At 41.5% G+C, this 27,461-nt stretch overlaps 1 protein-coding gene across 1 annotated transcript in view; it reads left to right on the top strand.

The window, feature by feature from the left end:
* LOC144751969 (indolethylamine N-methyltransferase-like) overlaps window positions 1-24,821 on the top strand; it is a 133,329-nt gene extending 108,508 nt beyond the window's left edge. The window contains exons 3-4 of the mRNA XM_078639930.1: window positions 21,304-21,511; window positions 24,386-24,821. Coding sequence (XP_078496056.1) covers window positions 21,304-21,511; window positions 24,386-24,821 — 644 coding nt within the window. The remainder of the gene's footprint in view (window positions 1-21,303; window positions 21,512-24,385) is intronic.
* Window positions 24,822-27,461: the final 2,640 nt, after the last annotated feature.

Genomic DNA, 27,461 nt, shown 5'->3' with positions numbered 1-27,461 from the left:
AGAAACCCTGGAGACACTTGCACCAAATATAGATTTGCTCATACTACATACCAATCCCTACAATTTTCACAAATTTGGTTGGAATTCCATTTAGCCATTTAGCCTGTAGACCTCTCTAAATACCCTGAGGTAAATTACTTCACAAAACACATCTGAAGTGTTGGAATTCACAACCAATTAAAATGTTACTTTCATTTTCTATTTTTTTTTACCTGACATTTGATTGGTTATGTACCTGAATATATATAAAGGAAGAGAAGGAAACACAGCCATTTTGACTACTACTTCCTGGTGTACATTTCAATAGGATTTTCACTAATAACTTCAACTTCTTTTTAAAGGTATGTTGTTATTTTAAAAACTGAAGTATATTGTGCACTTTAAGTTAATATGGTAAACTTTTTCTGATAGTTATATACTATCCCTCTGTAGTAGTTATACATTTAGATAGACTTCTCTGTTATAGTTATGGATGGAGTTAGGCTTGTCTTGTATAATTATGAATTTACTTACGTTAAGTCACATACACTTTTTTATATTCCTACTTCCACTCTGATACTATACACTGCCCAAAGATAAATTCACTGTTAAAAACTGCCTATCTAAAATTAATCCCAACAGTGCCCTATCTCTACTAATATATATTTTTTTTTATGCAAATTTCAGGCAAAATGGAAGGCTAACAGAAAATTTCATTTGAAATTGTCCTTGCAGAGACCAACCAAGAAATCATTGATCCAAATGACATTGATTTTATGGATGAAACTTGGGACCAAGAACTACTGCAATGTGTGCAATCAGTAGATGTCCTCCTTGAAAATGAGGACATTTTACACACTCAAACATTACAAGCTATGTTCAATGAAAATAACGACAATTCAGACAGTGAAATGTTAGACATTTTATTAAATTTTGAAACACAATCACAATAATAAATAATTGCTTAAAAAATAAAGAAATAAAAAAAAATCAACAAAACAAACAATCAATTAACATACAATATTTGAAAAGTCTATCATTCTTTTTTCCTTATAGTACGCTCCCCGGACCGCTTCCCGGTTCGCGAACCGGGCGCTACCCACGCAAAAAAAACAATTTTATTTATTTTTTTTGCCCCACGGGGCCCTTTTAAAGCCTCCACATCAAACCTAGGGGGTCAGGGAGGATCTACTATGCCCCCTTATGGTCATTTCCCCCTTTGTTTTGGCCTCCTCTTGTCTCTCGATCCTACCGAGAGACAAGATGGCGGCCGCTCCGGACTGTTTAGAATGTTGACAGACACCGGAGAGCCAATCAGCTTCACTACGCGAAGTTCCGTTACGCGTCAAGTACGCGAACTGGAGCGCTACCCGGAACGCGTTTACAGATATATATCTTTTTTTGAACGTTAATTTCTCAAAATCCACTGGATCACATATATTGAGACCTAGCAAAGGCACATCGGGCTACCAGTCCCTACAATTTTGCCAAGTTTCGTGCAAATCCATTCAGCCGTTCGGGCTAAAAGCGAGGCCAACCGCCCTATGGAAATTAACATGGGAAAAACACATTTTGGGACCCCCTTTTTTCTCAGCCCCCCCTTGACAAACCCCCCCCAAATTTTCAGTTGCTGCTCAGAAACAAAATGTTCCATTGTCCTGAAAATTTCAGCCAATTCCGTCCACAAACGCCAAAGTTATTAGACATAGAATTTTCAAAAATCCCATAGAGAAAAAATCCTAACTATATATACCTACTGGCGGTCGCCAGTAGGTATATATAGTTAGGATTTTTTCTCTATGGGATTTTTGAAAATTCTATGTCTAATAACTTTGGCGTTTGTGGACGGAATTGGCTGGAATTTTCAGGAAAATGGCACAGTTTGTTTCTGAGCAGCCCCTGAAAATTGGGGGGGGGTTCGTCCAGGGGGGGTCGAGAAAAAAGGGGGGTCCCAAAACGTGTTTTTAACATTGAGTTTTCCATAGGGCGGTTGGCCTCACTTTTAGCCCGAACGGCTGAATGGATTTGCACGAAACTTGGCAAAATTGTAGGGACTGGTAGCCCGATGTGCCTTTTGTAGGTCTCAATATATGTGCTCCAGTGGATTTTGAGAAATTAACGTTTAAAAAAAGATATATATCTGTAACAGCGGACCGGGCAGCGCTCCGGTTCGCGTACTTTTCGCGCAACAGAGCTTTGTGAAGCGAAGCTGATTGGTTCTCCGGCGTCTGTAAACATTCCAAACAGTCCGTAGCGGCCGCCATCTTGTCTCTCGGTAGGATCGAGAGACAAAAGGAGGCCAAAGCGAAGGGGCAAATGACCATAAGGGGGCATAGTAGATTCTCGCTGACCCCCTAGGTTTGATGTGGAGGTTTTAAAAGGGCCCAGCGGGGCAAAAAAAAAAAAAATAATAATAATCAAACGGCTGAATGGATTTGCACGAAACTTGGCAAAATTGTAGGGACTGGTAGCCCGATGTGCCTTTGCTAGGTATCAATATATGTGCTCCAGTGGATTTTGAGAAATTAACGTTCAAAAAAAGATATATATCTGTAACAGCGCTCCGCTTCGCGTACTTTTCACGTTACGGAGGTTTGCGAAGCTGATTGGTTCTTCGGCGTCTGTAAACATTCCAAACAGTCCGTAGCGGCCGCCATCTTGTCTCTCGGTAGGATCGAGAGACAAGAGGAGGCCAAAGCGAAGGGGCAAATGACCATAAGGGGGCATAGTAGATCGTCCCTGACCCCCTAGGTTTGATGTGGAGGCTTTAAAAGGGTCTCGCAGGGCAAAAAAAAAAAATACAGTTTTTTTAGTTTTTTTGCGTGGAGTGCGCCCGGTTCGCGAACCGGGAAGCGTTCTGGGGAGCGTACTTTCTTGAAAATTAGTGAAAAAAGTTAGAGTAAAATAATAATTGTGAGTGATCAGATGTAGGGTAGCTCTGAGAAGAGCTTTTGGGTTTATGGTACATTTAGGTACTTATAAGTAGGTACCAATGCACAGTCTTAAATTCAGAGTGAAAATTCTGTTGCCCTCATCTGAGAAGTGAACTCCATCTCCTCTGTAGATATCTTGCATGTAGTAACGCAAGTTATTGTTGTACAGGGAGCCCATTCCATGGTCTCTCATGTAAGCTGAAACAGATTTGTTTACATGCTTCCATAGGTTATAGACCATATATAGTTAGGAATTTGCATTTACAAAACCTTTAAAATTCACTGAAAAAACCATAGGTTAGAGACCATATATAGTTAGCTGGACATTTTATTGACATAAAACCAATGCAATTCCATATATAGTTAGTTGCACTAACTATATATCGCGCACCCGCAATCCACTGCTGATGATGTCACATATTACATCATTCATGACATGGTCAGTGACATCACTGATGACATCACTGATGACATCTCAAATGACAACACTGATGACATCACTGATGACATCTCAAATGACATCACTGAAGACATCATGACACACCAATACCAGTTACTACATACGCACTCACTGATTCCTACGTCTACACACACATTCACTCATTCACCCATACAATCACTCATACATACAGTCACTCATTATTACAACACTATCATATGCACTCATACACCTATGCAGACACTCACACACTGCCACTCATCCATGGAGTTACTCACACACCTAGTCAGTCCTGTAAAAAATCAATCACACTTCCATTTCCTCATCTATACAGTTAAACACAGAACACCATACTTCAGTGACATCACTGATGACATCACTGATGACATCCCAAATGACATCACTGATGACATCTCAAATGACATCACTGATGACATCATGACACACCAATACCAGTTACTACATACGCACTCACTGATTCCTACGTCTACACACACATTCACTCATTCACCCATACAATCACTCATACATACAGTCACTCATTATTACAACACTATCATATGCACTCATACACCTAGTCAGTCCTGTGAAGAATCAATCACACTTCGATTTCCTCATCTATACAGTTAAATACAGAACACCATACTTTTCACACATATACTAACACATACTTACTCTCTTATACAATCACTGATACAAGTACACATTGATATGCACAGAGTCACACACCTCCCAGCCAGCCACACACACACTCAGTCTTCCATACATCCACTCATTCTTCAATATGTAAAACATATTTAAACTTTACAAAAACACACAGACACTAGATGATGTCATCAGTGATGTCATTTGAGATGTCATCAGTGATGTCATCAGTGATGTCATTTGAGATGTCATCAGTGATGTCATCAGTGATGTCACTGACCATGTCATGAATGATGTAATATGTGACATCATCAGCAGTGGATTGCGGGTGCGCGATATATAGTTAGTGCAACTAACTATATATGGAATTTCATTGGTTTTATGTCAATAAAATGTCCAGCTAACTATATATGGTCTCTAACCTATGGTTTTTTCAGTGAATATATATATATATATATTTATATTAATTTTATTTTAATAAAAATTATTCAATATTTGTAGCATAGTATAGCGGAAGGGTAAAATGTACTATTCCCACTCCAGAGAGTGGAACGGTTGGGAAAGCTTTGGATAGTGGGAGGATAAACATGACTATTCCCAGTCTAGTGGGTGCAACAGTAGGGACAGCGTTGGTTAGTGAGAGTGTAAAAATTACTATTCCCACTCCAGAGAGTGCAACAGTAGGGAAAGCATTGGCTAGCGTAGGGGTAAATATTACTATTCCCACTCCAGAGAGTGCAACAGTAGGGAAAACGTTGGATAGTGTAGGGGTAAAAACGTACTATTCCCACTCCAGAGAGTGCAACAGTAGGGAACGTAATTATTTAATATTTAAATAGGAATAAATGAATTATTAATACCACTATAGAAGTAATTAAAATTAATTACCATTTACAAAATATATAATGATTAATTCATTATAAATATCAATACATAATAATTATTATAAATGAATTGCCTATTAATATTTAATTAACAACCAATTAATGTTCAATACCAAAAGTGTAATAAGTAATAACAAGTTTACCAATTAAGAATTCATTAACAAAAAATTAATTAACAATACACAAAAATAATTTCAACAATTACTTATTTACAATTACATTACTTCCCACCCTATTCCCCTATAAATCCACATCCTGCTCCGAATAATAAATGAATACAATTAACATAATTATCAATTAATCAATCATTACAAATTAATTACCAATTAATACAAATTATTTACCAATTATTAATTAAGTACAGCGAGTACAACAGTAGGAAAAAGCGTTGGATAGCAGGAGGGTAAAAATTACTATTCCCAATCCAGACAGTGCAACAGTAGGGAAAGCGTTGGATAGCGTGGGGTAAATATTACTATTCCCACTCCAGAGAGTGCAACCGTAGGGAAAGTAATGATTTAATATTTAAATAAGAATACATTAATTATCAATACCAATAAAAAATAATTACAATTAATTACCATTTACAAAATATTTAATAATTAATTAATTATAAATACCAATAAATATTATTTATTAAAAAGGTATTACCTATTAATTAATGAATTAACTAGCAAGTAATTAAAAAATGGTCAATTAGGAATTATTAAACAATAAATGAATTATCAATACACAAAAATTATCTAAAAAATTACTTAATTACAATTAAATTACTTCCCACCCTATTCCCCTATAAACCCACAACCCGCTCCAAATATTAATTTAATACAATTAACATAATTATCAATGAATCAATTAATAACAACTAATTACCAAATAATTAAAATTAATTAGCAATTAATAATTAATTAACAATAAACAAATTATCGGTGCACACAAATAATTTAAATATTTTTTAATTACAATTACATTTCTTCTCACCCTATTTCCCTATAAACACACAACCCGCTCTGAATAATACATGAACACAATTAACACTGGAGAAGTGTGGCTCAATGGTTAGAGCGGCAGAACTTGATGCAGAGGTCTAGCCCGGAACCAGCGTTCAATTCCCCGCCTCGGCGGGTCTTGGGCTCAAAATTCCACGGACCTGATAATTCTCGCCTCGGTGCCTATTCCAATGATGGAGTCCCACTCTGAAACTCTGGGCAATAGCTTGCTTAATCTTCACAACGGCCCCCACAACGCTAAGGATGCCTGGCCTCCACCTTGGGGGTGCCCAGGAGTGGACACCTCACAGGGAAAGCCAGGATGGGTTCCACAGCGGTATTCGTACAAGCGCCTTGAGACCCTTATGGGTGAGTAGTGCACTATACAAGTATCAATTTTAACATAATTATCAATTAATCAATCAATACTAATTAATTACTAATTAATAAAAATTAATGACGAATTCTGTACCGAGTTGTTGTTAATGTTTACAGTGCGACAAAATGTAAAAATTGGACCTCAAGGAAAAATGAACTGCAATTAACGGATAGTATGCTTGCGGTAATACGCTTCATTCTACAGCTTTGTATAACAGTTAACGCGGCTGGCCCAAGTGGGTTGTAGGCGACATGCTGTGTAAGAAATTGGCACCGAGCCTAGAGCCGGGGTATGTGATTGATCTGTACACTGTCGCTGCCGGCCTGTCAGAATGGGTTGTAGGCACAAAGCTGTGGTTTACCTCTGTAATACCAATAAAGGTCTTCAAAAAAGAAAAAAAAAAAAAGAAAAAAAAAAACTATAACTTAATTATCAAAACGAGTAAATAAAAATAAATATTTTCTAAATTACAATTCAATTACTTCCCACTCTATTCCCCTCTAAACCCACAACCTGCTACACAATAAAATTATGCAAAAATTAAATAACATAAAATTCATTAATTAAAAAAATGTAAACTTCCATTACAAAAATAATATACACTTTTAACACATATACTAACAATTAAAAAAATCGATATTATTCAAAATTCTATATATTTTAATGCCTATATTATGTACTTCGCTATTTTGACAGTCGATATTACTTACCTGAATGTCGATATTATTTACCACTACATTATGTCCATTCTATATTCAGTCCAATCTATATATTTTTTTTATATTGTGTCTAGTTACCATTTATATACAGGTTGAGAGCAGAACATGGTAGATCGCCCTTAGGTTGACAGGGTGCAAACAGGTTTAATAGAAACAGTGGCCAATCCTGTATTGAGGCTAATCTTCTTGATGTTAGAATTTGGAAAGATCTGGTTGACATGAAAGTGGGTGTTACAACTGACAGCGATCACAGCCCCCTTTGCCTTAGTATGAAGCTCTTGTGGGATATTCCCCCTAATCCCAGGGGCAACTTACCCCAAGTATTAGCAAGGAGATCTATCCATCTAATGATAGGCTTACAATAAAATGACTGAAGATAGATTTCCCTGAAAATAATATCAAGGGTATTCATCACTGGCAGTGGGTACTCTTGAGCTTCAGTCCCTGGCTGCAAGTAGCGGCGGACCGATTAAAGTAGTTGGTGCCCACTCACATATCTTTTATCGACTCCTTTCTTATTTTACAGTGCCAAGGTCGATCTAAGACTTATCACCCCATCAGGGGGAACCTCGTGGTATACAAGGGACTGTTGACCAAAGCTCTTAAATCTAGGCTCTGTAATCAAGGCCAAAGATAGTACTCTAATCAAAGCCACCAGGAAGCTCTACAAGACCAACTTGTACCAGGTGAGAAGGGTCTGGGATGAATCCTGGCTTAGCAATGCTGCCCCAAAGCACCTTACTTGTTCCTCTAATGCTCAATAGGGACCCCGGAGCTTCTGCCCTACGAGGAAGTCCTATCAGATGTTATCTGTTAAGACACAGGCAATAAGGTAGGGTAGGTCATACATTTCAAGAAATTGGTGTCAGATGTAGGGCTTCAGGGTCTAACGGAAAACCAAGATCCCCTCTAGTACTGAAAAGAGGTAGTAAAGAAACATTATTTCAAATGGGTTGAGCACAAAGAACTGTTCAAGCCTAACCAGGAGAAACGGACTACAGACCAGGTCTGGCTACTGGAACTATATCGAGATCTAATCCAAGCCTCCCAGGACTGGATGCTCTATATTCAATTTAGGATTGGGACTCTTCCTGTGGATGACGTAACAGCTAAGAGGCACTTAAATGCTCCACGCCTGAGGACCTGTCCTGGTTGCACCAGTGGAGTTCGTTGCCCACACATTGTTTGCATGTCCAGCATATGTGCAACCCCGGTCCAAATGGTTAAAATCAATTTGCCGGAATTTGTGCACACGGAACCATCAGTAAGCCTTACGTACCCTAGACCACTGTTTGTCTAACAAGTGGCTAAATTCCTAAGCCACATGTGGGTCATCAGGAGGAAGGCACTAATGAGAGAACACCCTGGGTAAATACCAGGTTGATTTCCAGACCAAGATGAGCTACAGATCATCATCGTCCCCTCCGACGAATTTGGGATCCTTGTAGATGCAACACACAGGCACTTTATTGTAAACACCCACCCTGTAGTTCTCCCTTGAAAGGGCCCAAGAGGATAACAATTTGTCAGTAGGTTATGAAAAGCAGTTACCGCAGTGTTATTGTTGCAGGGCCTTGTTGGACCCTTTTCCTCATTGACTTTGTCTTAATCACATTTTTACTTTTTGAATCAACTTGTCAGCGTGTTTTAAGTGGAAGAGGTGTGGCGCCGCGGCTAGGGCGACTCACTCCGGAGTCTGGGGATCACGGTTCGATCCCTGGCACTGGCGGCAGATTAGCCGAGCACCATGTCACTCTGGGCAATAGCTTGTTTAATCTTCCCGACGGCCCCAGTGCCTAGAGACCCTTACAGGTGATTGTGCGCTTTACAAATGTGGATATTATTATTATTATTAATAATATTAAGTCCCGCTTTTATTCCTTATTTTATTTTTATCATTCTTAGTGGTGCATAAATCAAATGAATCTTACTATTGCATGTAAACGATTCTAGATGCTGAATTGTTTCCCAAAAAGATTTTGTTAAAACGGTATGTTTCCCATCTCACGTCTTTTATGTACCCAGATTGCGCGTCTTAAATTACTGCACACTATCCAACTATGATACACTTTTTTATCGAGACCGACTGTTGTGGAAGAAAGAACCTTCGTGCTTATTGCAATCCTTGTATGTATTGCTTCTTTTGACTTTATTATCTTTTTTTATCTGTTTCACAGATTTTATGACATGTTTGTCAAAATAAAGCTGATAAAAGAAACGAATATTCATATTGCTGCCCTTGCCCCAGTAATAAAACCCTTTGGCTTTTCTCTAACATCTTACGCAGATGACACTCAGATTGTCGTGGGGTCATGAAGCAGCCTCACTCCATTGGTAAGCAATTTACCTGTGTGACAGAGGTAGGCTCATCAACGAGCGATAATTGCTTAAAGCTGAACTCTAATAAGACAGAGGTGGTGCTTCTTGGCAATGATCCTTCATATTGGTCCCTGAGCTGGTGACTAACAGACTTGGGCGACTTGCAAATACAGTCAAAAAAGCACAAAATCAAGGGGTCATCATGAGAGTAAACTCTCTTTTGTCAAACAGATCAATGCTCTGACATCCGCTACATTTTTTAACCTAAGAAAAATCAAAAGATCTTATAATGTATTCTTTCAAACTCCCAAAAGATGGTTATATCGGCCTTGGAGTTGGCCAGAATAGACTATTGTAATGGTATGTACCTGAATCTTCGGCTACAGCACTTAAAAACTGCTGGTACTGCAAAACATAGCGGCAAGAGCTGTGTCACGCACCACTCAACATTTCTCGGCGAGGAAGATGATCAAGCAGCTCCTCTCAGGGGAGAGGAGTTGGCCTAACGGCTAGGGTGCTCGACCTCGGACCTGGGGATCTGGATTCGAATCTCGGTAACGATGCCAAAACCTCCTGTGATTCTGGGCAAATCACTTAATCTCCCCGTAACTAAAATGAGTGTGTCCTCATGTAACGTAACAGGTGATATGTAAAGCGCTCTGATACCTGATTCGGTTCGGGTCTAGTTCGCGCTATATAAAACTCTGCAAAAAAAAAAAAAGCAGCTACATTTTTTGCCTGTAAAAGAGTGGATACCATTTAAGGCTCTGTGCCTTGTTTGAAAAATCTTGCACAATCAGGGACCACAATATCTTGGTCATAAATTTAGATTGTACTCACCTAACAGACCACTTAGATGCTCTATTTCCAGGACTTTGGTGGTACCAAAATAGAGGAGAATGAACTTGGGAGGCAGAAGGTTTTACTTGTGAACTGTAGCAATTTGGAACAAGCTCACATTATTGATCCATTCAGCTACCTCTCTACACACATTTAGAGGGATGCTGGAACTGTGGCTGTTCAGCAACTCAGATCTCTGCTAAGATATTTGCCTTCTTCTCCAAAAAGGTTGCTCCAGGACACCTAACAGGAACAGTGTGCTTTATTTATTTATCACATTAACATTAACAAAGAGAAGTCTCCCAAGGCATTATCCAAAAATCTAACTATTTCTGTTTGTTCAATCACAACTTGTTCTGCTCTTCTCTCTCTGCTGCGTTTCATGTGATGCTCTTCATGATGCCGACTGTTCAGTAACATATTCAAAAATATGCGTCTGCAGGGAGGGAAGCAGGAACTGATATCAAGGCCGCTCGGAGCTCCGAGAGCATGAGTGTTGCCAATGGCATGTGACTGACGCGTATTACCTGCTGTGCACAGCCTCGTCATGTGGAACATGAACAGCGAGGCTGGCGTCCTCAGTCGCACTCTTTGGCAAGGTGACATTTCATCTAATCTTCACTAAGTTTAAAGTCTGCAAATTAAAAGGCAAAATGAGAACTGTTATATAATGTCATGAAGACTTATAAAGCACATTGGTGCCCTAGAAATGGGGCTTCCCAGTGCAACCAGCCGCCAAGGTGATACAACAGAGAGCCAACACAAAAACCATTTATGCTGCACACAACAAGGTCTTCAGATGCTTTCACAAACAAAGATGTTTCGGAGTATTCCGTAGATGGAAAGGCAGGTTAGTCCTTGAACCTGGAGCCATCTCTTGGAAAGAGAGACTTCTCTTCCTGACTCTTTTGGTACGAGGTGTAAGAGACAAATTCAGGTTGGCAGAGCTGCGAGCCATCATAGGCATGAGCAGCTGCACCGGGGTTGCCAAGCCCGGTGCCCCCTGAGTGTAGATAATTGAAGAGCTACTCAGCAGGCTTTAAACTGAATATGTTTCTCTATCTGTAGCCAATAAAGTTTACAAAGCAACTTAGAGACAGGGCAACATTTCTAGTCTTGTAGCACACCACCTAACTTCATGCTGCCGCCTTGGTATAACTGATGATGCTGATCCACGAAGACATTGACACCGCTGTTTGTGCCGTGGTTTAAGGGCACCGTACTCATACTGCACTGCAGCCTTGGCCTACCGACACCTGTGCAATCGATTCCAGTTCATCAGCTGACGACGGCGCTTCAGCAACAACAACGCAGCTGTTTGGATCCTGACCGGCCAGGACCGATATGAGCACTGCATTACTTTGCACCGAAGCCCTTGTCTCACTGACACCGCTAGATGACCTCACGGAGCCCAAATGCACCAAATGATGCAACGCAGCACTTCACACTGCAGCCCCAACACCTGCCAATGCCGGTGCTTCTGACTTCAACTGTGAGTTGTTCGATCGGCAATTTGTGTGACTTAATGGGCCTGACGACTCCTGCACCGACCTCTGGAATGGATGCCTGCAGACGCTGGGTCTTTGGGGCTGCATTTCTAAAAGGTACTGTTTTGCGGGTATTCCTGACACCGTTTCTGGCCCGGGACTCTGCGGTCAGTCAGAACTGTTTGGATTTGTTGTTCACGACATCGTGATAGCCCCGGACAGAGATATTGACTTTAACGAACTATATATGGTGGATTTTTATCATTTTTGGTCTTGTTTTGGAAATATAAAAATATTGGATTTTTATCTAAACTGGTGTATCCTTTTGTAGTGCTCTCACTGTGTTAATGATTGGCATGTGCAAATACTTTACACACTGCTGCTGAGATACGCCTGACTCCTTATGCGAAGCTACCAAGAGGATGAGCAGGGGTTATTTTAGAAGTGTATCTCCCTTATCCTGTCTAGGCAGAAGGGTCCCTACATGGACAAAGGTTCAAACCCTTGCCAACTAGAGACCCCAATTTCTAACATAGCTACATTCTGAACATCTGCAACCCATTGATTTCAAACCTAGTGGGTAATAGAAAAAGAATGTTACAATAGACATCTTTTAAAATGATTAGTGACTTTATGCTCATTTGCCGAACCAGTGATGAAAAACAAAAACATGATCAATTGAAGGCTTCTGAGAGTACCCAACACATTCCCGACTGTGCATTGTTTTGTGACTCAAACGATAGTGCATCACCAAGCCAGACAGCCATATATTTTACAGTAGATGTCAGCTCGGGAGGAGGCCCTAATACCCTCGGCCACCAGTGGTCACCCCAGACCTAAGAGTTTTCCCCAGCAGGAGAATGTCAGATTTATTGGCATTCAACTTCAGACAGATAGAATGCACCCAATTGAAATCGCAGCATAGAATTCATGAAGTTGAAAACACCCTCCATAGATGCCTCTGATGGAGATTCGATAAGCTGAGTATCCTCTGCGTAGGAAAGAAAAGACATCCTAAAAGATTTCACCACATCCACTAGCAGCCTAACAAAGATGTTAAAGAGGTTGATACTTAGGGCTAATACCTAAATCATGCTATAAAGTAAAGTTCTTTCTGAAGATGAGATGAGAAAGCACTTACATCTAAAACAATGAATGCAGTTGAGCCACCATCAGCCACAGCTGGACTCAAAAATCCTCAGTTACCTTAGGGAGAGCAGAATACAGACTCTAGGAAGGTTAGACCTATTCTGTGAGAAATGTAACTATTGGTTCTTCTCTAAGAAGCCTGTCAAAAGATTGTTCATATTCTCTTCCACTAAGTTCATCAGGATCCGTAGGAGAGAGATTGGTCTATAATTTTCTTGCTGGTTTGGTCAAGCAAGGGATTTTTCAAGAGAGGAATAACTTTAGTGTTTCCAAGCAGTGTGTGCCACCTTCATGGACAAAGAGAGAATGGCCAGCCATAAAAATTTAGTCATAAAAAGCCCTGGGGAATATATACAATGAAGTGGCAGAGCATTTCGTTAGCCTCCACACTCTCCACCACTTTCGAAACACAAGTCTGCACCTTATTTACAAGAGTGTGGTGCAGCCCTACGTTTTCGCATGTGATGCCACTAAGTTTAACAACTTAGCGCCAACGCAGCCACCCTTGCACTAACATGCAAAGGGTGGCTGCGTGTAGGGGAGTATTGATTATGTGTAGGAAGGTGTTCCTTCCTACACCATTTTGGAATAAACAAATTAACAGCAGTATGTCCGCTCCCAAAGGGAACATTAACGGGAAACCGCCAAAGACACTCAAAAAAATCAAATGAAATAATGCTGGGATCACACCAAATATAGCTTGGAATGAGGTCACAAGGCCAGAACTTACTACTTTAAAAAAGTGTGCCAGGCCTTTGGTTGACGAGGCATTAAAGATTGTGTGAATCAATGCACCGAAATGTAGGGGGAGATCTGTATAAAATAAGGCATATACCACAATACGAGTGTTTGCAACATGAAGGACGAATATTTCACACACAGATGTAAGGGCGACTTCCTTCTGGGACAAAAGAGCTCTTATTCGACTCATCTTGTTGAACTCTGCCTTCAAGGTCGGAATAGAAGGCCAGATGGAAACATCGAGCCTTCCCTGTGGAGGAGGAATCAGGACATTCTTACAGCAAACTACACATTTGGAAACTGTAACAATATACAGAATACCAGCAAGCATACCACAGCAATCTTCATTATTTAATAACAAATAACTACTGTTTGCAAGCAAAAGTTGGTGTAATAGCCAGGGTGGGGTGCCTTTTAAAACACACGCAAGATTTGGTGCTAGTACATTACAAGAGCCGTGCAATCACAGATTTCTACAGACGAATGAGTGATCTGGTGTGGATGTGCTGCTTCACCTTTTAAATAAACTTATTTCCCTTCTCTCAAGCACCTATATGTAAATGGAAGATTCCAGACTTCATGAAGAAAAGCACCACCTAAACGTTCAAATCTACCTATGGCATAGTGTTTCCTACATGACTCAAATTTATACAGGGGAAAAGGCAATGTTATTTACCCATGGATGAGCCAAACTGCCGAATTCGACTCAGCTACAGAAAATGGTAACAGCTCCAATTTTTCAATATGTAACAGAGAAAAGGTGGCTTCTTTCATTGACCTAAATTGTTGTTTAACAGTCAAATTAAAAGCTAATGAACTTGTATTCTTGTAATCCCAAGGCACCTTCCCAGATTTCAACGTTTGAAGAGTCCAAGCAAACTGCATAATAGAACGCAATTGATTCTGTCCATGGTATAGTACTGCAACATCATCTTGCACAATATCAACAACAGATGAAACAATATTATCTAATGTGTAAATACGGGAAGAAAGGGTGTTAATGCTATTATCTACAATGGCAAGAACTTTTCCTAAATTGGCCTGATCAATAGTTCTGAGCCTAGAAGCAGCTTCAATTTGGGACAGTTTAATTTGTCAATTGTTGCAAATTGTCAAATTGGGCAATAGAGGTAATATTTGGTGCATTCATGTTTTTTAAGTTTGACCTGCCGCAGACAAGTGGTCTCCTGAACTGTATCCTTCAGAACAATAATAATTTGTGTTGGAATTAAGCAGGCTCTGAGCAAGGTGTTTGTCCCCTGATCTTACCAACAATTGTTACCCAAAATGAATTTCATGCCAATGGTAACTTTCCAGTAATCATAGCATTTTATAGCTAATTGGATAACAAACAAATCTGTATCCTTAGTTTCTGTAGCCATACATTTCTTTGGTGGTGTAGGGACTATCTTGAAATAAGATGATTTTGGGAGTGATGCATCATGTCCAGAATAATAAGTGATTTTTTCCCTCTATGATTTTGAGCAACCTTGTGTGGCAGTCTGGCAACGTTTCCATTGTGTACAGTAAAAATGTGTGCGTTGAACACATGCTCAATGCAAACAGGGATGTCAACAATGATGGTAACAGAACATTTCACCATAATTAGCAGAATTTAGGTACTGATCCGCTGATTCCTGAGGGCATGAATTTCACCATTTTTAAAATCCCAATCATCTGAATGCAACCTCGGTACAATTACATTACCCACAGACACACTTGATAGATAAGGAATCGGAAGAATTTCCATAGGACTGAGTACATCATATGGTACATCATCCAAAACAATTCCCTGATTTACTTCAACAGGTTAAATGTTTATGAGGGACAAGTCTCTCTTTAGCCTATGTGAAAAGCAATGTGGCAGAGCAGTCTGAAAGGTGATGGCCATTATTCAGCAAGAAGGATACTGTCACATTTCCAATCCACAAAAATAGAAAATCCAAGGAAAGTTTATTTTTCCAAACATATATCCAAGGCAGGACCATAAAAGTGCTATTCAGCCATGAAAACACAGACCTTTGTAGGTGGAGTGCCTATTATGGAAGAATTATCAAGAAAGTGAGGAGAGAAATCATGTGGACCCACATAACAACCAGAAGCAGTTTGTTGAAAACTGGTGTCACAGGCACAATAACAGGACCAGAAATATCCAAAAGAGGTGAATCCATAGAAACAACATCAGTACCCACTTCAGTGTGATTGCACGGATTCAGACCTAGCTGAGGGTCCAGAGGTATGTACAAGCCATAATTTAATGTTATGTTGTGTAAGACACAACAGCCTACTAATATCCTGCACACAACATCAGGGGAGTACAGCAGCATCTCCTGTACATGCAAGACATTTAACTCATGACTTCAGGAGGCCAACAATGCACTCCATGATCGCTATGAATGCAGTAGCGTGTACATTGCAGTGGTTGCATATCTGTATGGTGTGAGGAGATGTGGGGAGAGAGCATGTGCAGCATCCCTTGAGGAGAAAAATGAGGGAACATTTGCACATCTCCCTTGCATCTGTAGAGTACATGTTGTATGGAATGGTACATGCTATGTCTGTTGGGGACCTGTATGAGGCATGATGAACAGTGCTGTATATTAAAAACAATCATATATATAACACATGAGTGGTGATTCGTACTTACCCAGAAACCACATGTTCCACAAATGCCCCTCTGTCATCTACCGAACAAGAGGTGACATGCCTGAGAAAGTCCCATGATGTCACCTGGGACCATCTGGAAAGACTCTATAGCAAAGAAATAGAGAACTGCTAGGATCTTGACATAGGCTGGGATGACATGGGATAGGCAGGTCTCAGAATTGAGTTCCTGCTCCCACTCATAACCATCTCTAGGACGACATCAAGGGGAAAACCGTATCTGGCCCTGACCTCTTGGCTGAACACATTAACCCTGGGCGTAGTTTGTGTAGTAGCGCTACGCGTAGCTGCGTGAAGTGTACTTCACACTACGAAAACTGCGTAGTGCGGTAAGGAAAATGCTGTTTGCACTGATTTCTCAGCGCTGGGTGCATGTCAGCACTGTGCAATCATTGCAAACGGCATCTTACACAATGCAAGCGGTCGTTTTCTGCCACTCGAGTAGATTTGTACTCAAGCGGCAGCTTTCTCAATGTGGACTGGTAGTTTCTCATTGCGAGCGGTCGTGAGCATACGCGACCACTCGCAATAAGAAACCTGACCTCCCCACGTTGAAAATCTTGCCGGGAGGTTTATTTTCCACGCTCGCGGTCGGCGACTTGATGTTGCTGATCGCGAACCAGGAAAAAATCTTGCCGCAATGTTGATTTGGCTCACTTGCGGTCGCCAACTTGACCATTGGCTATTCGTTTTTGTACTGTGCCACATGCAATTCGGGTAGTGCATAGTAGCTCAAACGACGCATGCTCCGCAAGCGTAGTGTAGTCCTACGCCCACGGTTACTTGACATCCCAATGAGGGTTATGCTTTGTCTAAAAATTCCCATAAATCTCCTCTTCCTCCTTCTTCTCATATCGTCCTATCACATGGCATGGGGAAAACTGACAAACACATGGGATGGCAGAAACTGCCACATGTGTTTCAGGATCAAACCAAACTTCCTCTGCCCCGAGTGCGGAGATAAAATAAAGCAGGTGCTCGAGCACCAGCTTTATTTTATTTATTAGTGCTTCCTGTTGAAGCTAACTTAGTAAGCAGCTTGCCGGCGCCATCCTAAAATAGTTACAACTTCTTCAAGCTTGAAGGCTTGAACTTTTGCCCCCCGGATCCGCCGCAATTCGGGTAGTGCATAGTAGCTTTGCACTGATTTCTCAGCGCCGGGTGCATGTCAGCACTGTGCAATCAAACTGCCACATGTGTTTCAGGATCAAACCAAACTTCCTCTGCCCCGAGTGCGGAGATAAAATAAAGCAGGTGCTCGAGCACCAGCTTTATTTTATTTATTAGTGCTTCCTGTTGAAGCTAACTCAGTAACTATTTTAGGATGGCGCTGGCAGCTTGCCGGCGCCATCCTAAAATAGTTACAACTTCTTCAAGCTTGAAGGCTTGAACTTTTGCCCCCCGGATCCGCCACTTGCGGATTTGCGGATTTTTGGTAAATTCGCGGATCGCGAATTTACCGAAAATCCGCAAAATCCGTGAGCGGAACGGATTTTGTGCTCATACTTAGTATTGGGGCAGGGAGGGCTGCAATTAGTGAATGCTTCCCAGACACTGTCTGGGGCACACTAGGTGCTCCATGCATTTCCCAGTTCAAACCAGTTGCTGAGGCACTCTGCCCCAGCTCTGGCGCAAAACTGGACAAAGGGAAAGGGGTGTAACCACCCCCTTCTCAGGTCCACCAATAGGAGGAACCTTAAAGGTAGTCCAGCCCCTAAACTGTGTATAAGTATAGGAACCCAGGCCCTAGGACTTTAGATTAACCTGGACGTACCTCTTAAACATATATCCTGGGCCTTCGACATTCCATTTCAACTGGAAGATGGAAGACATCTCCCTTGTGGTCAAGGAGTGACCACCCTGTTCAAACAGGCACCAACAGCAACTTTGCTGGTCTGCATTTTCGAGGCTCCCTCCTGATCCCGAAGAATCTGTGACACAGGACATAGACTTCCAGACATCTCTGACCTCGACCTTCACTCACCGGAAAGCTGAGACCCGTGGCAGACATGAGAGACACGGGACCGGAACTCCTGTACATCCTGCATTTTGCAAACTGCACTCACTTCATGAGGTAACTCAAAGTTGTGCATTTGGGTGCTTGAAGCCCCAGACCTGAGCACCATTTACACTGAAGCTCAGAGGCCCCCACTCCACAAGTTCCCTGTGTGCCTCGTTTTTGAATTTCAGCTTGACATGTCTTCCCAGTTCCTAATCTGTTGGCTAGTGAGCCCCTGGAAGACTTCCTTTTGAATCTAACTTGCTTTACTGGGTGCTCCAGACTTGCTCCAGAATTCCTACAAAGGAGAAGTGCCTTAGACCTTGCTGGTCTGCAACAAAGCCAATCTCAACATCCTGCATAGATTGCATTTGCCAAGGCTTGTTGGGCTCAATCTAGATACCAATACCGCAGTCAACTAGATCGTTTGAGGGACAGCTCGAATCCTGCTCCTGGTTATCATTGACACCTCCTGGACCTCGTGGCTGAAGAGACAATCTTCACCTTTTTACCTAAAATCACCCAACATTGGCTGGCAGCTTTCCATCGCCATCCTGGTCACTGGCAAGTGACCCACACTCTGTCCCTTCTGCTTTCAGGTTCTTCAGATCTTCGATCCACCCTTGTGGCTGGAGGTTGAAGAGTCTGAACCACATCCTCATGTGTGAGGTCCCTCTGGAGTTACTCAGACAGAAGGGGGAACTCAGGTTGAGGGTCTGTGAACCCTAAGAAAGCTGACATATCATGGGTACCGATACAGAAAAGGGGGTGGTGATGAACAGAGTGTCTGAATTAAGCAGACCACTCCTACCCAGTCCAAAGATCAGGGCTTGATCCATCACCGTTATTTATCTCACTGCCCCATCCCAGCTCAGAACCTGGCTATATACAAATTAGTCTGACCCTGGCCCAGTGCATCATGGGAACAGGGCAGACCAAACTACCAAGCCAATTCTTCACCAGAAAGGAGACAAGCTACCGGGGACAGGTTTCTGGCATTTCAGCCTCTTCGGCCCGGCTTGCTTGAATCCTGATGGAGCAGTGAGAAAGGGACTCATGTCTGAGTATACCCTGCCACACCTATAGTGGCCAAAAACGATACAGAAAAGGGGGTAGTGACTGGGTAGGAGTGTTCTGCTTAATTCAGATACTCTGTCCATCACGTCCCCCTTTTTGAATCGTTTTGGCCACCACAAGTGTGGAAGGATATGCTCAGATGTGAGTCCCTTGCTCACTGCACCATCAGGATTCAAGCAAGCCGGGCCGAAGACGGCTGTAATGCCCGAAACCGGTCCCCGGAAGCTTGTTTCCTTTCCAGTAAAGAATTGGCTTGGTAGTTTGGTCTGCCCTGTTCCCATGATGCACTGGGCCAGGGACAGACTAATTTGCATGTAGCCAGGTTCTGAACTGGGATGGTGCAGTGAGCTAAAAAACGGTGATGGATCAAGCCCTGATCTTTTGACTGGGTAGGAGTGTTCTGCTTAATTCAGATACTCTGTCCATCACCACCCCCCTTTTTGAATCGTTTTGGCCACCACAAGTGTGGAAGGGTATGCTCAGATGTGAGTCCCTTGCTCACTGCACCATCAGGATTCAAGCAAGCCGGGCCGAAGACGGCTGTAATGCCCGAAACCGGTCCCCGGAAGCTTGTTTCCTTTCCAGTAAAGAATTGGCTTGGTAGTTTGGTCTGCCCTGTTCCCATGATGCACTGGGCCAGGGACAGACTAATTTGCATGTAGCCAGGTTCTGAACTGGGATGGTGCAGTGAGCTAAAAAACGGTGATGGATCAAGCCCTGATCTTTTGACTGGGTAGGAGTGTTCTGCTTAATTCAGATACTCTGTCCATCACCACCCCCCTTTTTGAATCGTTTTGGCCACCACAAGTGTGGAAGGGTATGCTCAGATGTGAGTCCCTTGCTCACTGCACCATCAGGATTCAAGCAAGCCGGGCCGAAGACGGCTGTAATGCCCGAAACCGGTCCCCGGAAGCTTGTTTCCTTTCCAGTAAAGAATTGGCTTGGTAGTTTGGTCTGCCCTGTTCCCATGATGCACTGGGCCAGGGACAGACTAATTTTCATGTAGCCAGGTTCTGAACTGGGATGGTGCAGTGAGCTAAAAAACGGTGATGGATCAAGCCCTGATCTTTTGACTGGGTAGGAGTGTTCTGCTTAATTCAGATACTCTGTCCATCACCACCCCCCTTTTTGAATCGTTTTGGCCACCACAAGTGTGGAAGGGTATGCTCAGATGTGAGTCCCTTGCTCACTGCACCATCAGGATTCAAGCAAGCCGGGCCGAAGACGCCTGTAATGCCCGAAACCGGTCCCCGGAAGCTTGTTTCCTTTCCAGTAAAGAATTGGCTTGGTAGTTTGGTCTGCCCTGTTCCCATGATGCACTGGGCCAGGGACAGACTAATTTGCATGTAGCCAGGTTCTGAACTGGGATGGTGCAGTGAGCTAAAAAACGGTGATGGATCAAGCCCTGATCTTTTGACTGGGTAGGAGTGTTCTGCTTAATTCAGATACTCTGTCCATCACCACCCCCCTTTTTGATATCATGGGTACCGGCATCCTGTGTCTGCTCTTTGTACCAATCTGCTGCTACATCTGACTCTATGCATGTGGATGTCATGGGGCTCTTGTTTTGTATAGGATAAGTAAATATTCCAAATGCTGATATATGCTGATGAATCAAAATGTCAACTTTCAATAAACATATTACATACTATAGAAAACTTGTGAAGCGAACATGTTATGTATAGGTACTAATAATCACTGGTGAAGTCAAGTGCATTGCACAGTATTTTTACCACATTGTTTTTTAAGTGGCACTATCTTTGTGTGACAGTAAAATGCCAACTGCCTTATCGTATAGACTGTTAGTGAAAAGCAAAATGAAAATCAATCAATAAAGATATTTGGTGAAAGGTTCCAATTATTCATAAATATCTATACATCTATCACAGTGTATGGTGATGGGTTGGTCACCTGTGGAGTGTTGGCTGCAGCCTAAAGGCTGTGGACGGAGGGGTTTTGTCCACCCAGGAGAGGATGTGTATAGATCCGGGATGAAGGCCAGGCCCTACATCCATTGATAGCTTTGCAGTACATTGAAGTGTGGACTTTTTTCTGAGCAGGTGCTGTGAAAGGGGGCTCTCTGATTCAAGTTTCGATCAGCCCCCTCATCCATTTCACCATGGCAGCCTGTGAATATTTCACTGAGATCACCTTTGCCTGCTTGAATGACAAGTCCATGGAGGAGCTACGGAAATGGCTGAAGAATGAACCTGATGCACTGGATTGTAGTCACGCGATAAAGTTGTTTTGTGAACTCCAGGGCAGCAGGTAAGGATCCTACTCTGTGCGAACCACTTTGGTGTTGATGGTGTTAAATGTTCAGTGTAATAGACTTGGAAGTGCCACAGTGTTTTTAGGGTACCTTCTACCAACCAGGGGTACTGGGTAATCCTTGTGTTATGTACTGCTTTCTGTATGACACCAGGAATGGGCCACACCATTTATTTTTTCAACTTGTCTGATGGACCTGGGATGATTATTGCACTGGAACCCTTATGGTTGATACTCTGGATCTTTTTATGAAATATGTTACTCCATAAGATAGTACTCAAGTCTACTGGTGAAGAGGGTCAAACAGTTCACATGCTGCACCTGTTCTCATTGGATGATGGATTTTCCTGTACTTGTTACTGTTTGTGAACATGTGCTATCACTGTGAGCTAGCTGCTGAAATCCACCTTCAGTGGGCTCCATCTTCATTGGCACGGCCAGGCGGCTGCTGAAATACTCCTGCAGTGGTTTCTATCTTCACTGACACTGTGATCCAGCTGCTTAAGTCCACCTGCAGTGGGTTCTGTCTTTGGTTTACTTTGCTTTGAGTTGTGTAGTCAGTTGAGGTCCACGCTTTTACCTGATGATGCTCCTTGCCTTGGCGTTCCACATACCACCTCTGCTGGTGCATCTGTTCACAGAATGGCCTCGATGCAGGCAGTACCTTCCAGTGTTACACACTCATTGCTTGTCTTGTATCTGGGTCTCTAGACCCATGAGACACCACCATTATTTATTTTTATTATTGTAGTTCATCACAAGATTGCTTTGTTATTATAATTATGTTAGCTTTATTTGACGTTTGCTTCCTTCCAATTTAATTCTATTTGTTTTAATTTTAATTTCCTCAATAGGTGTTTCTAAAGCATATTTTCCAGGTCAGATTTTCTTCATTTTAGCTATTCCTCGTTCTATTCCTTTATTAGATCTAGTGTATGCCAAGACCTTTTGATGGCACTACAATAAGTATAATATACTTCAATATAGTGGGCTTTCAGCCACCTCTCTTTATCCTTCGGTCTGTTGTCATTCACATTTTGATTCTGCGCTCTCAGCATACTGCTTGGAGCACTGGGTCACCAACTGCAAAACTTCACTTTGAGTGACTGCATTTTGCTCTCTTACAGTGAGCACATGATATCTAGTTCCCTTTAGTGCCAGTGTTTTGTTTACTTTATGATTACTTTAGTGTTGCCTTTTTGTTTAGAGCCTGATGTGATAGCAGGCTGCTTCTGATGCACATTCCATCTTTGTCAGATCCCATTTCCTTTTGGAGAGTTTTACTTTTCTGACTGCTGCTATTTGACAACATGCCAGATTGCGTTCATTTGAAACCGTTCTATATTATTTCTTACATCTGTTCTTTGTTTTTTTGTTTGTTTGTTCCTTTTTTCTTCCCTTTATTCTTTCTTTCATTTATTTCTACGTCCCTCCTCTCCATGTTTATTTTCCCACTGCTGGTTTCTTTCTTTCTTTCTTTCTTTTTTTCTTTGTATCTTTGTTTCTTTCTTCATTTCTGTGTTTTCATATGTGTGTGTATTCCTTTCTTTCTTTCTTTCTTCCATTCCTTCCTGCCTCCCTCCTTGCCCTGTTTACTTTGTCCCTTGTGCCCTTCTTCTCTCTTTCTTTCTTTCTTTCTTTCTTTCTTTCTTTCTTTCTTTCTCTCATTCTTTCTTTTGTCTTTGTTTCTTATCTATTTATTTCTTTGATTTCTTCTACCTCCCTCCTTTCCTTGTTTCCTTTCCCCCTACTTTCTTCCTTCCTTCATTCCTTTCTTCCTTTCCTTTTTTCTTTCTTTCTTTCTTTCTTTCTTTCTTTCTTTCTTTCTTTCTTTCTTTCTTTCTTTCTTTCTTTCTTTCATTCTTTATTCCTTTCTTCCTTTCTTTTTTCTTTCTCTTTCTTTCTTCTGTCCCTACTATATTTCCTCCTATCTCTCTTTTATCCCTTTTTTCTTTCTTTTTCTGACTTCCTTTCTCATGTACCATCCTCCCTCCATCCTTTCCTCCTTTCATGTGTGTCTTTCATCCTTTTTTTCTTTATTCCATTCTGGCCGTCCTTGGTTTCTTTTCATCTTTGTTTGTTTTTTGTTTCTTTTATGTTTGTCTTTCTTTCTTGTTTCCTTTCTTACATTCTGTCCTTCCTTTGTTTATTTCATTCTTTGTCTTTCTTTCTTTCTTTCTTTCTTTCTTTCTTTCTTTCTTTCTTTCTTTTGTTCTTTCCTTTTTTCTTTCCTTCTTTCTTGCAAGATTTACTTGAAAATGCTTTAGTGCCTCAAGTAATTGTGTTGTGCTGAGTCATTTGTAAAATGCAGCGGTGCACCATATTAGCCAGCACTCACCTCTGTTTTGCCACTAAACAAGCTGCCTAGCGCCAATGCACATTGGTGCAAGGACATGTTCTGCACAAAAACAATCAGTAATGGCATGTTGATCCCTTTAGAATGCAGCACAGAAAGAAAGAGCAAAAAGTGAGGAGAAATAAAAGCATTTTTTCCACGTTGTGCCACATTAAAGCCTCCTATTGCAAGGGGTTAGATTTTGGCACTGCCTTGGATTTACAGACCATTGTAATTCTGGAGCAGTATTAAAACCCCTGGGAATGCCCACAGCAACACCTATTACACGCTATTTTGCATAAGGAAACTGCATTGCAGAGGGCCATATCTGCAAGACTGTGTTAAGCCATGCAAAGTGGCTTAGCACGGCTTTGTAAATATGGCGTAGCATAGAGCAGCACCGGAGCGACGCTTCAGTGGCTCTAATGGCTTGCAAATATGCCCCCTTGTTAGTACTGAATAATAACCATGATCTAACAAAATAGATGTTTTTCAATAATTAAATATTTGTTAACCATGTTCTATGTTTGTTTTAGTGAAACATGGATTGAGAAGCAGAACATAGTACAACAAAAAGTCAAACAAATTTGCAATTGTGATATGGATAGAAGGGACCCATTGTCTCCAACTGTCATGCCTCAGGCTGACTGTCTGCTCCTGGTGCACTCCGTGGATTTCTTAGCCAAAGATAAGAAGAATTTCTGCGACGGTGTGAAAAATCTGTCATCACTGTTGAAATGCGGAGGACACCTAATAGTGATGACAACCCTAGAGACAACATTTTACATGGTTGGTGATGTGAAGTTCCCTCATCTCTGCATCGATGAGGGGTTTCTGAGGAATGCCCTCACAGATTCTGGTTTCGTCATAGTGGAGCATCACATTACTTATCGGAAAGTGCAGCGTTTATACGATATCATGGATTACAAGGGTGTTATCATTGTAAAAGCACGCAAGGAAAGAGATATTTAGACTTCAGGCCCGTGAAGGGGCATCAGAGGGAACAGCAACAGAGAAATAAACTGTTACCTCTATCAAATTTACTCTGATACCTTTTTTACATTTTCTTTAAAGCAGTTATAAAATACCGGCTAAGGCAAAAAAAAATCTATAAGCAGGACACATAATGTTAAGTGACAAATTATGCAAAAATCACTCACTCACAATGTTTGGACATAAATCCACTCAATAACCCTTGATGTGCTTCAATATCTTTGTGCTCCATGTTCTTTCCTAAAGCACTCTTCAAAAGTTGTGTTATCTTTTTAAGCATCAATAAAAAGGTCTGCTTTGTTGCTCGACCACCATAAGGTTGTGAGCTCAGGTTGCCCATTTCACACATCAGTTTCCCGTATGGATGGTGTTCATACAGTCTGTACATGGAATTATGCTTCTTATTAAAACTGATAGAGTGAACAATACATAGTTGGGGATGTGTCGTCTCATTCTGTACAGACCTTGCATCTGTGGTCAAGAGTTCATGGTGCAGTGGCCCGGTGTGGGCCTGCTTCAAGGCAGCTGATGAACTTTGGAAGAGGTTACAAACACACAGACATGATGGATGGAGTGCTGAAACTTTTCAGACACTCTCCCCCAGTAACAGATTTGGGTTGAATGCATCATCGTTCTTCAGCTAACTTTGCCACCGCAGTTTCTGATCCAGCTATATGCAAATCAGTCTTGACCCTGTGCCTCATGGGAACAGTCCAGCCCAAACTGCCATGCTGGGTCTTACCCTGGAGCAGAAACAAGCAACCAGGGACAGGTTTTGGGGTAACACCCCCTCATCAGCCAGGCTTGCTTGAATCCTGTGGCAAAGTGAGCAAGGGACCCACATCTGGAAACTCTGCCCCAGTCACAGATCTGGGTTGAATTCTTCATTGTTATTTAGATCACTTTGCCACCCCAGTTCTGACACAGCCATTTGCAAACCAGTTTTGACACTGGACCATTTCTGCCTGGATCTGGCATAAGCAAGACAAAAGAGGAGGATGTGGTCAACGTTGTCAATGGTATGTTTACATGTATCATATTCTTGCAAATGGGTGGGGAGTGCTTCCATTTATATGTAAAATTATTTACATTGAAGTATTCCTGGTCTGAACGTGATATACAATGTACACGCTATTGGTGACTGGATCTGGTCCATGTATGCTTCCTTGGAAGGAATAACTTTAGAAGCCAAGAAAACAACTACCAGCCCACCAGTACTCACTTTTTGGTAGTTGTTTTTGTTTTTCCTATCCCAGAATGCCACTTTGACTTTACCCTTTGTGTCTGCTCCCATTGCTGATGGATTACCCCAGGTGTCTACCAGGCTTGTTCACACAGATGATGTTAACGTTTATAAGCTAGGGGAGAAGATGGTCATTTTTATGTCACATGATGTCCTCCAAGGCTAACCTTTGGTGCAAGAGCTCCGCGTCATCTACAGCCTCACCCAAAAGAGAAGTATTTTTTGCACTGCTTGATCACCCACCATTTCCAGTCATGTGTCATAAAAGAATGGGAGGATGTTTCTCCTCAGTGGGAGACTAAATAAATCTCAAGAAGTTGCTTTCCTTGGATAACAGGCCGTTAATTTTGGAAGCCTCCAGACTTCAACACTGTATACAGCTGCTGCCTAATATTTTGCCCTATATTCCTCCATAGCAAATCCAAACGGAATGATGGACGGAGTGTTGAACATTGCAAGCACTCACCACCAGTCAACTGATCTGGGTTTAATTCATCATCATTCTTCAGCTCACTACGCCACCCCAGTTCAGACATGGCCATATGCAAATCAGTCTTGACCCTGTGCCTCATGGGAACAGTCCAGCCTGAACTGCCAAGCCATGTCTTCACTGGACCGGAAACAAGCATCCTGGGACCTGTTTCTGGCTTATCAACTATCATCAGCCAGACTAGATTGAATCCAGTGGCAATGTGAGCAAGGGACCCACGTCTGGGCATACCCTGCCAACTTACACCTATAATCACGACAACACACGGCTAAAATTAAACTGTAAAAAATTATTACACAACAAACTAATAGTATTTAAAAAGTAACTATAAAGCAAGTACAATTCATTGACTCCCCACACTGTACCACTATAGTTTCAGTTTCATTGGACTTTATTCGGATATGCACTATCCATAAAAGCACAAACATTTCTCATGATTAGTCATAAAAACATTTACATAAGTCCACCATCTTAAAATTTAAAACAGAACTCAACTATAAAACTATGCAATAAAACATTGCAGAATTATCACGCGTGTTCAATAGCAGCTTCAATGCTAAAGTGCCAAGGTGCGAGGTGCAAATATTGTATGCTATTGTATACTGTACCACAAAAAATGATAATACCCTAATTAAATCTAAATTAATTAATTAATATTAATAATCAAGTATCAAATATGTTTAAATTAATTAAACATGAATTACTTCCCACCCCTTACCCTTATAAACACCACAACCCACACCTGAAAATAATTACACAAACTCTATATTTAATTTTCAATTAATTAACTAATATTAATTAGCAACTAATTATTAATTATTTAAACATAAATTACTTCCTACCTTTACCCCATAAAGCCCACAACCCACACCTAAAAAGAAATCAC

The sequence above is a fragment of the Lissotriton helveticus genome, chromosome 4_2, assembly GCF_964261635.1.
Source record: "Lissotriton helveticus chromosome 4_2, aLisHel1.1, whole genome shotgun sequence".
NCBI lineage: Eukaryota > Metazoa > Chordata > Amphibia > Caudata > Salamandridae > Lissotriton > Lissotriton helveticus.
The sequence above is the reverse complement of the archived record's forward strand: the minus strand, read 5'-3'. Positions and strand labels throughout refer to the sequence as shown.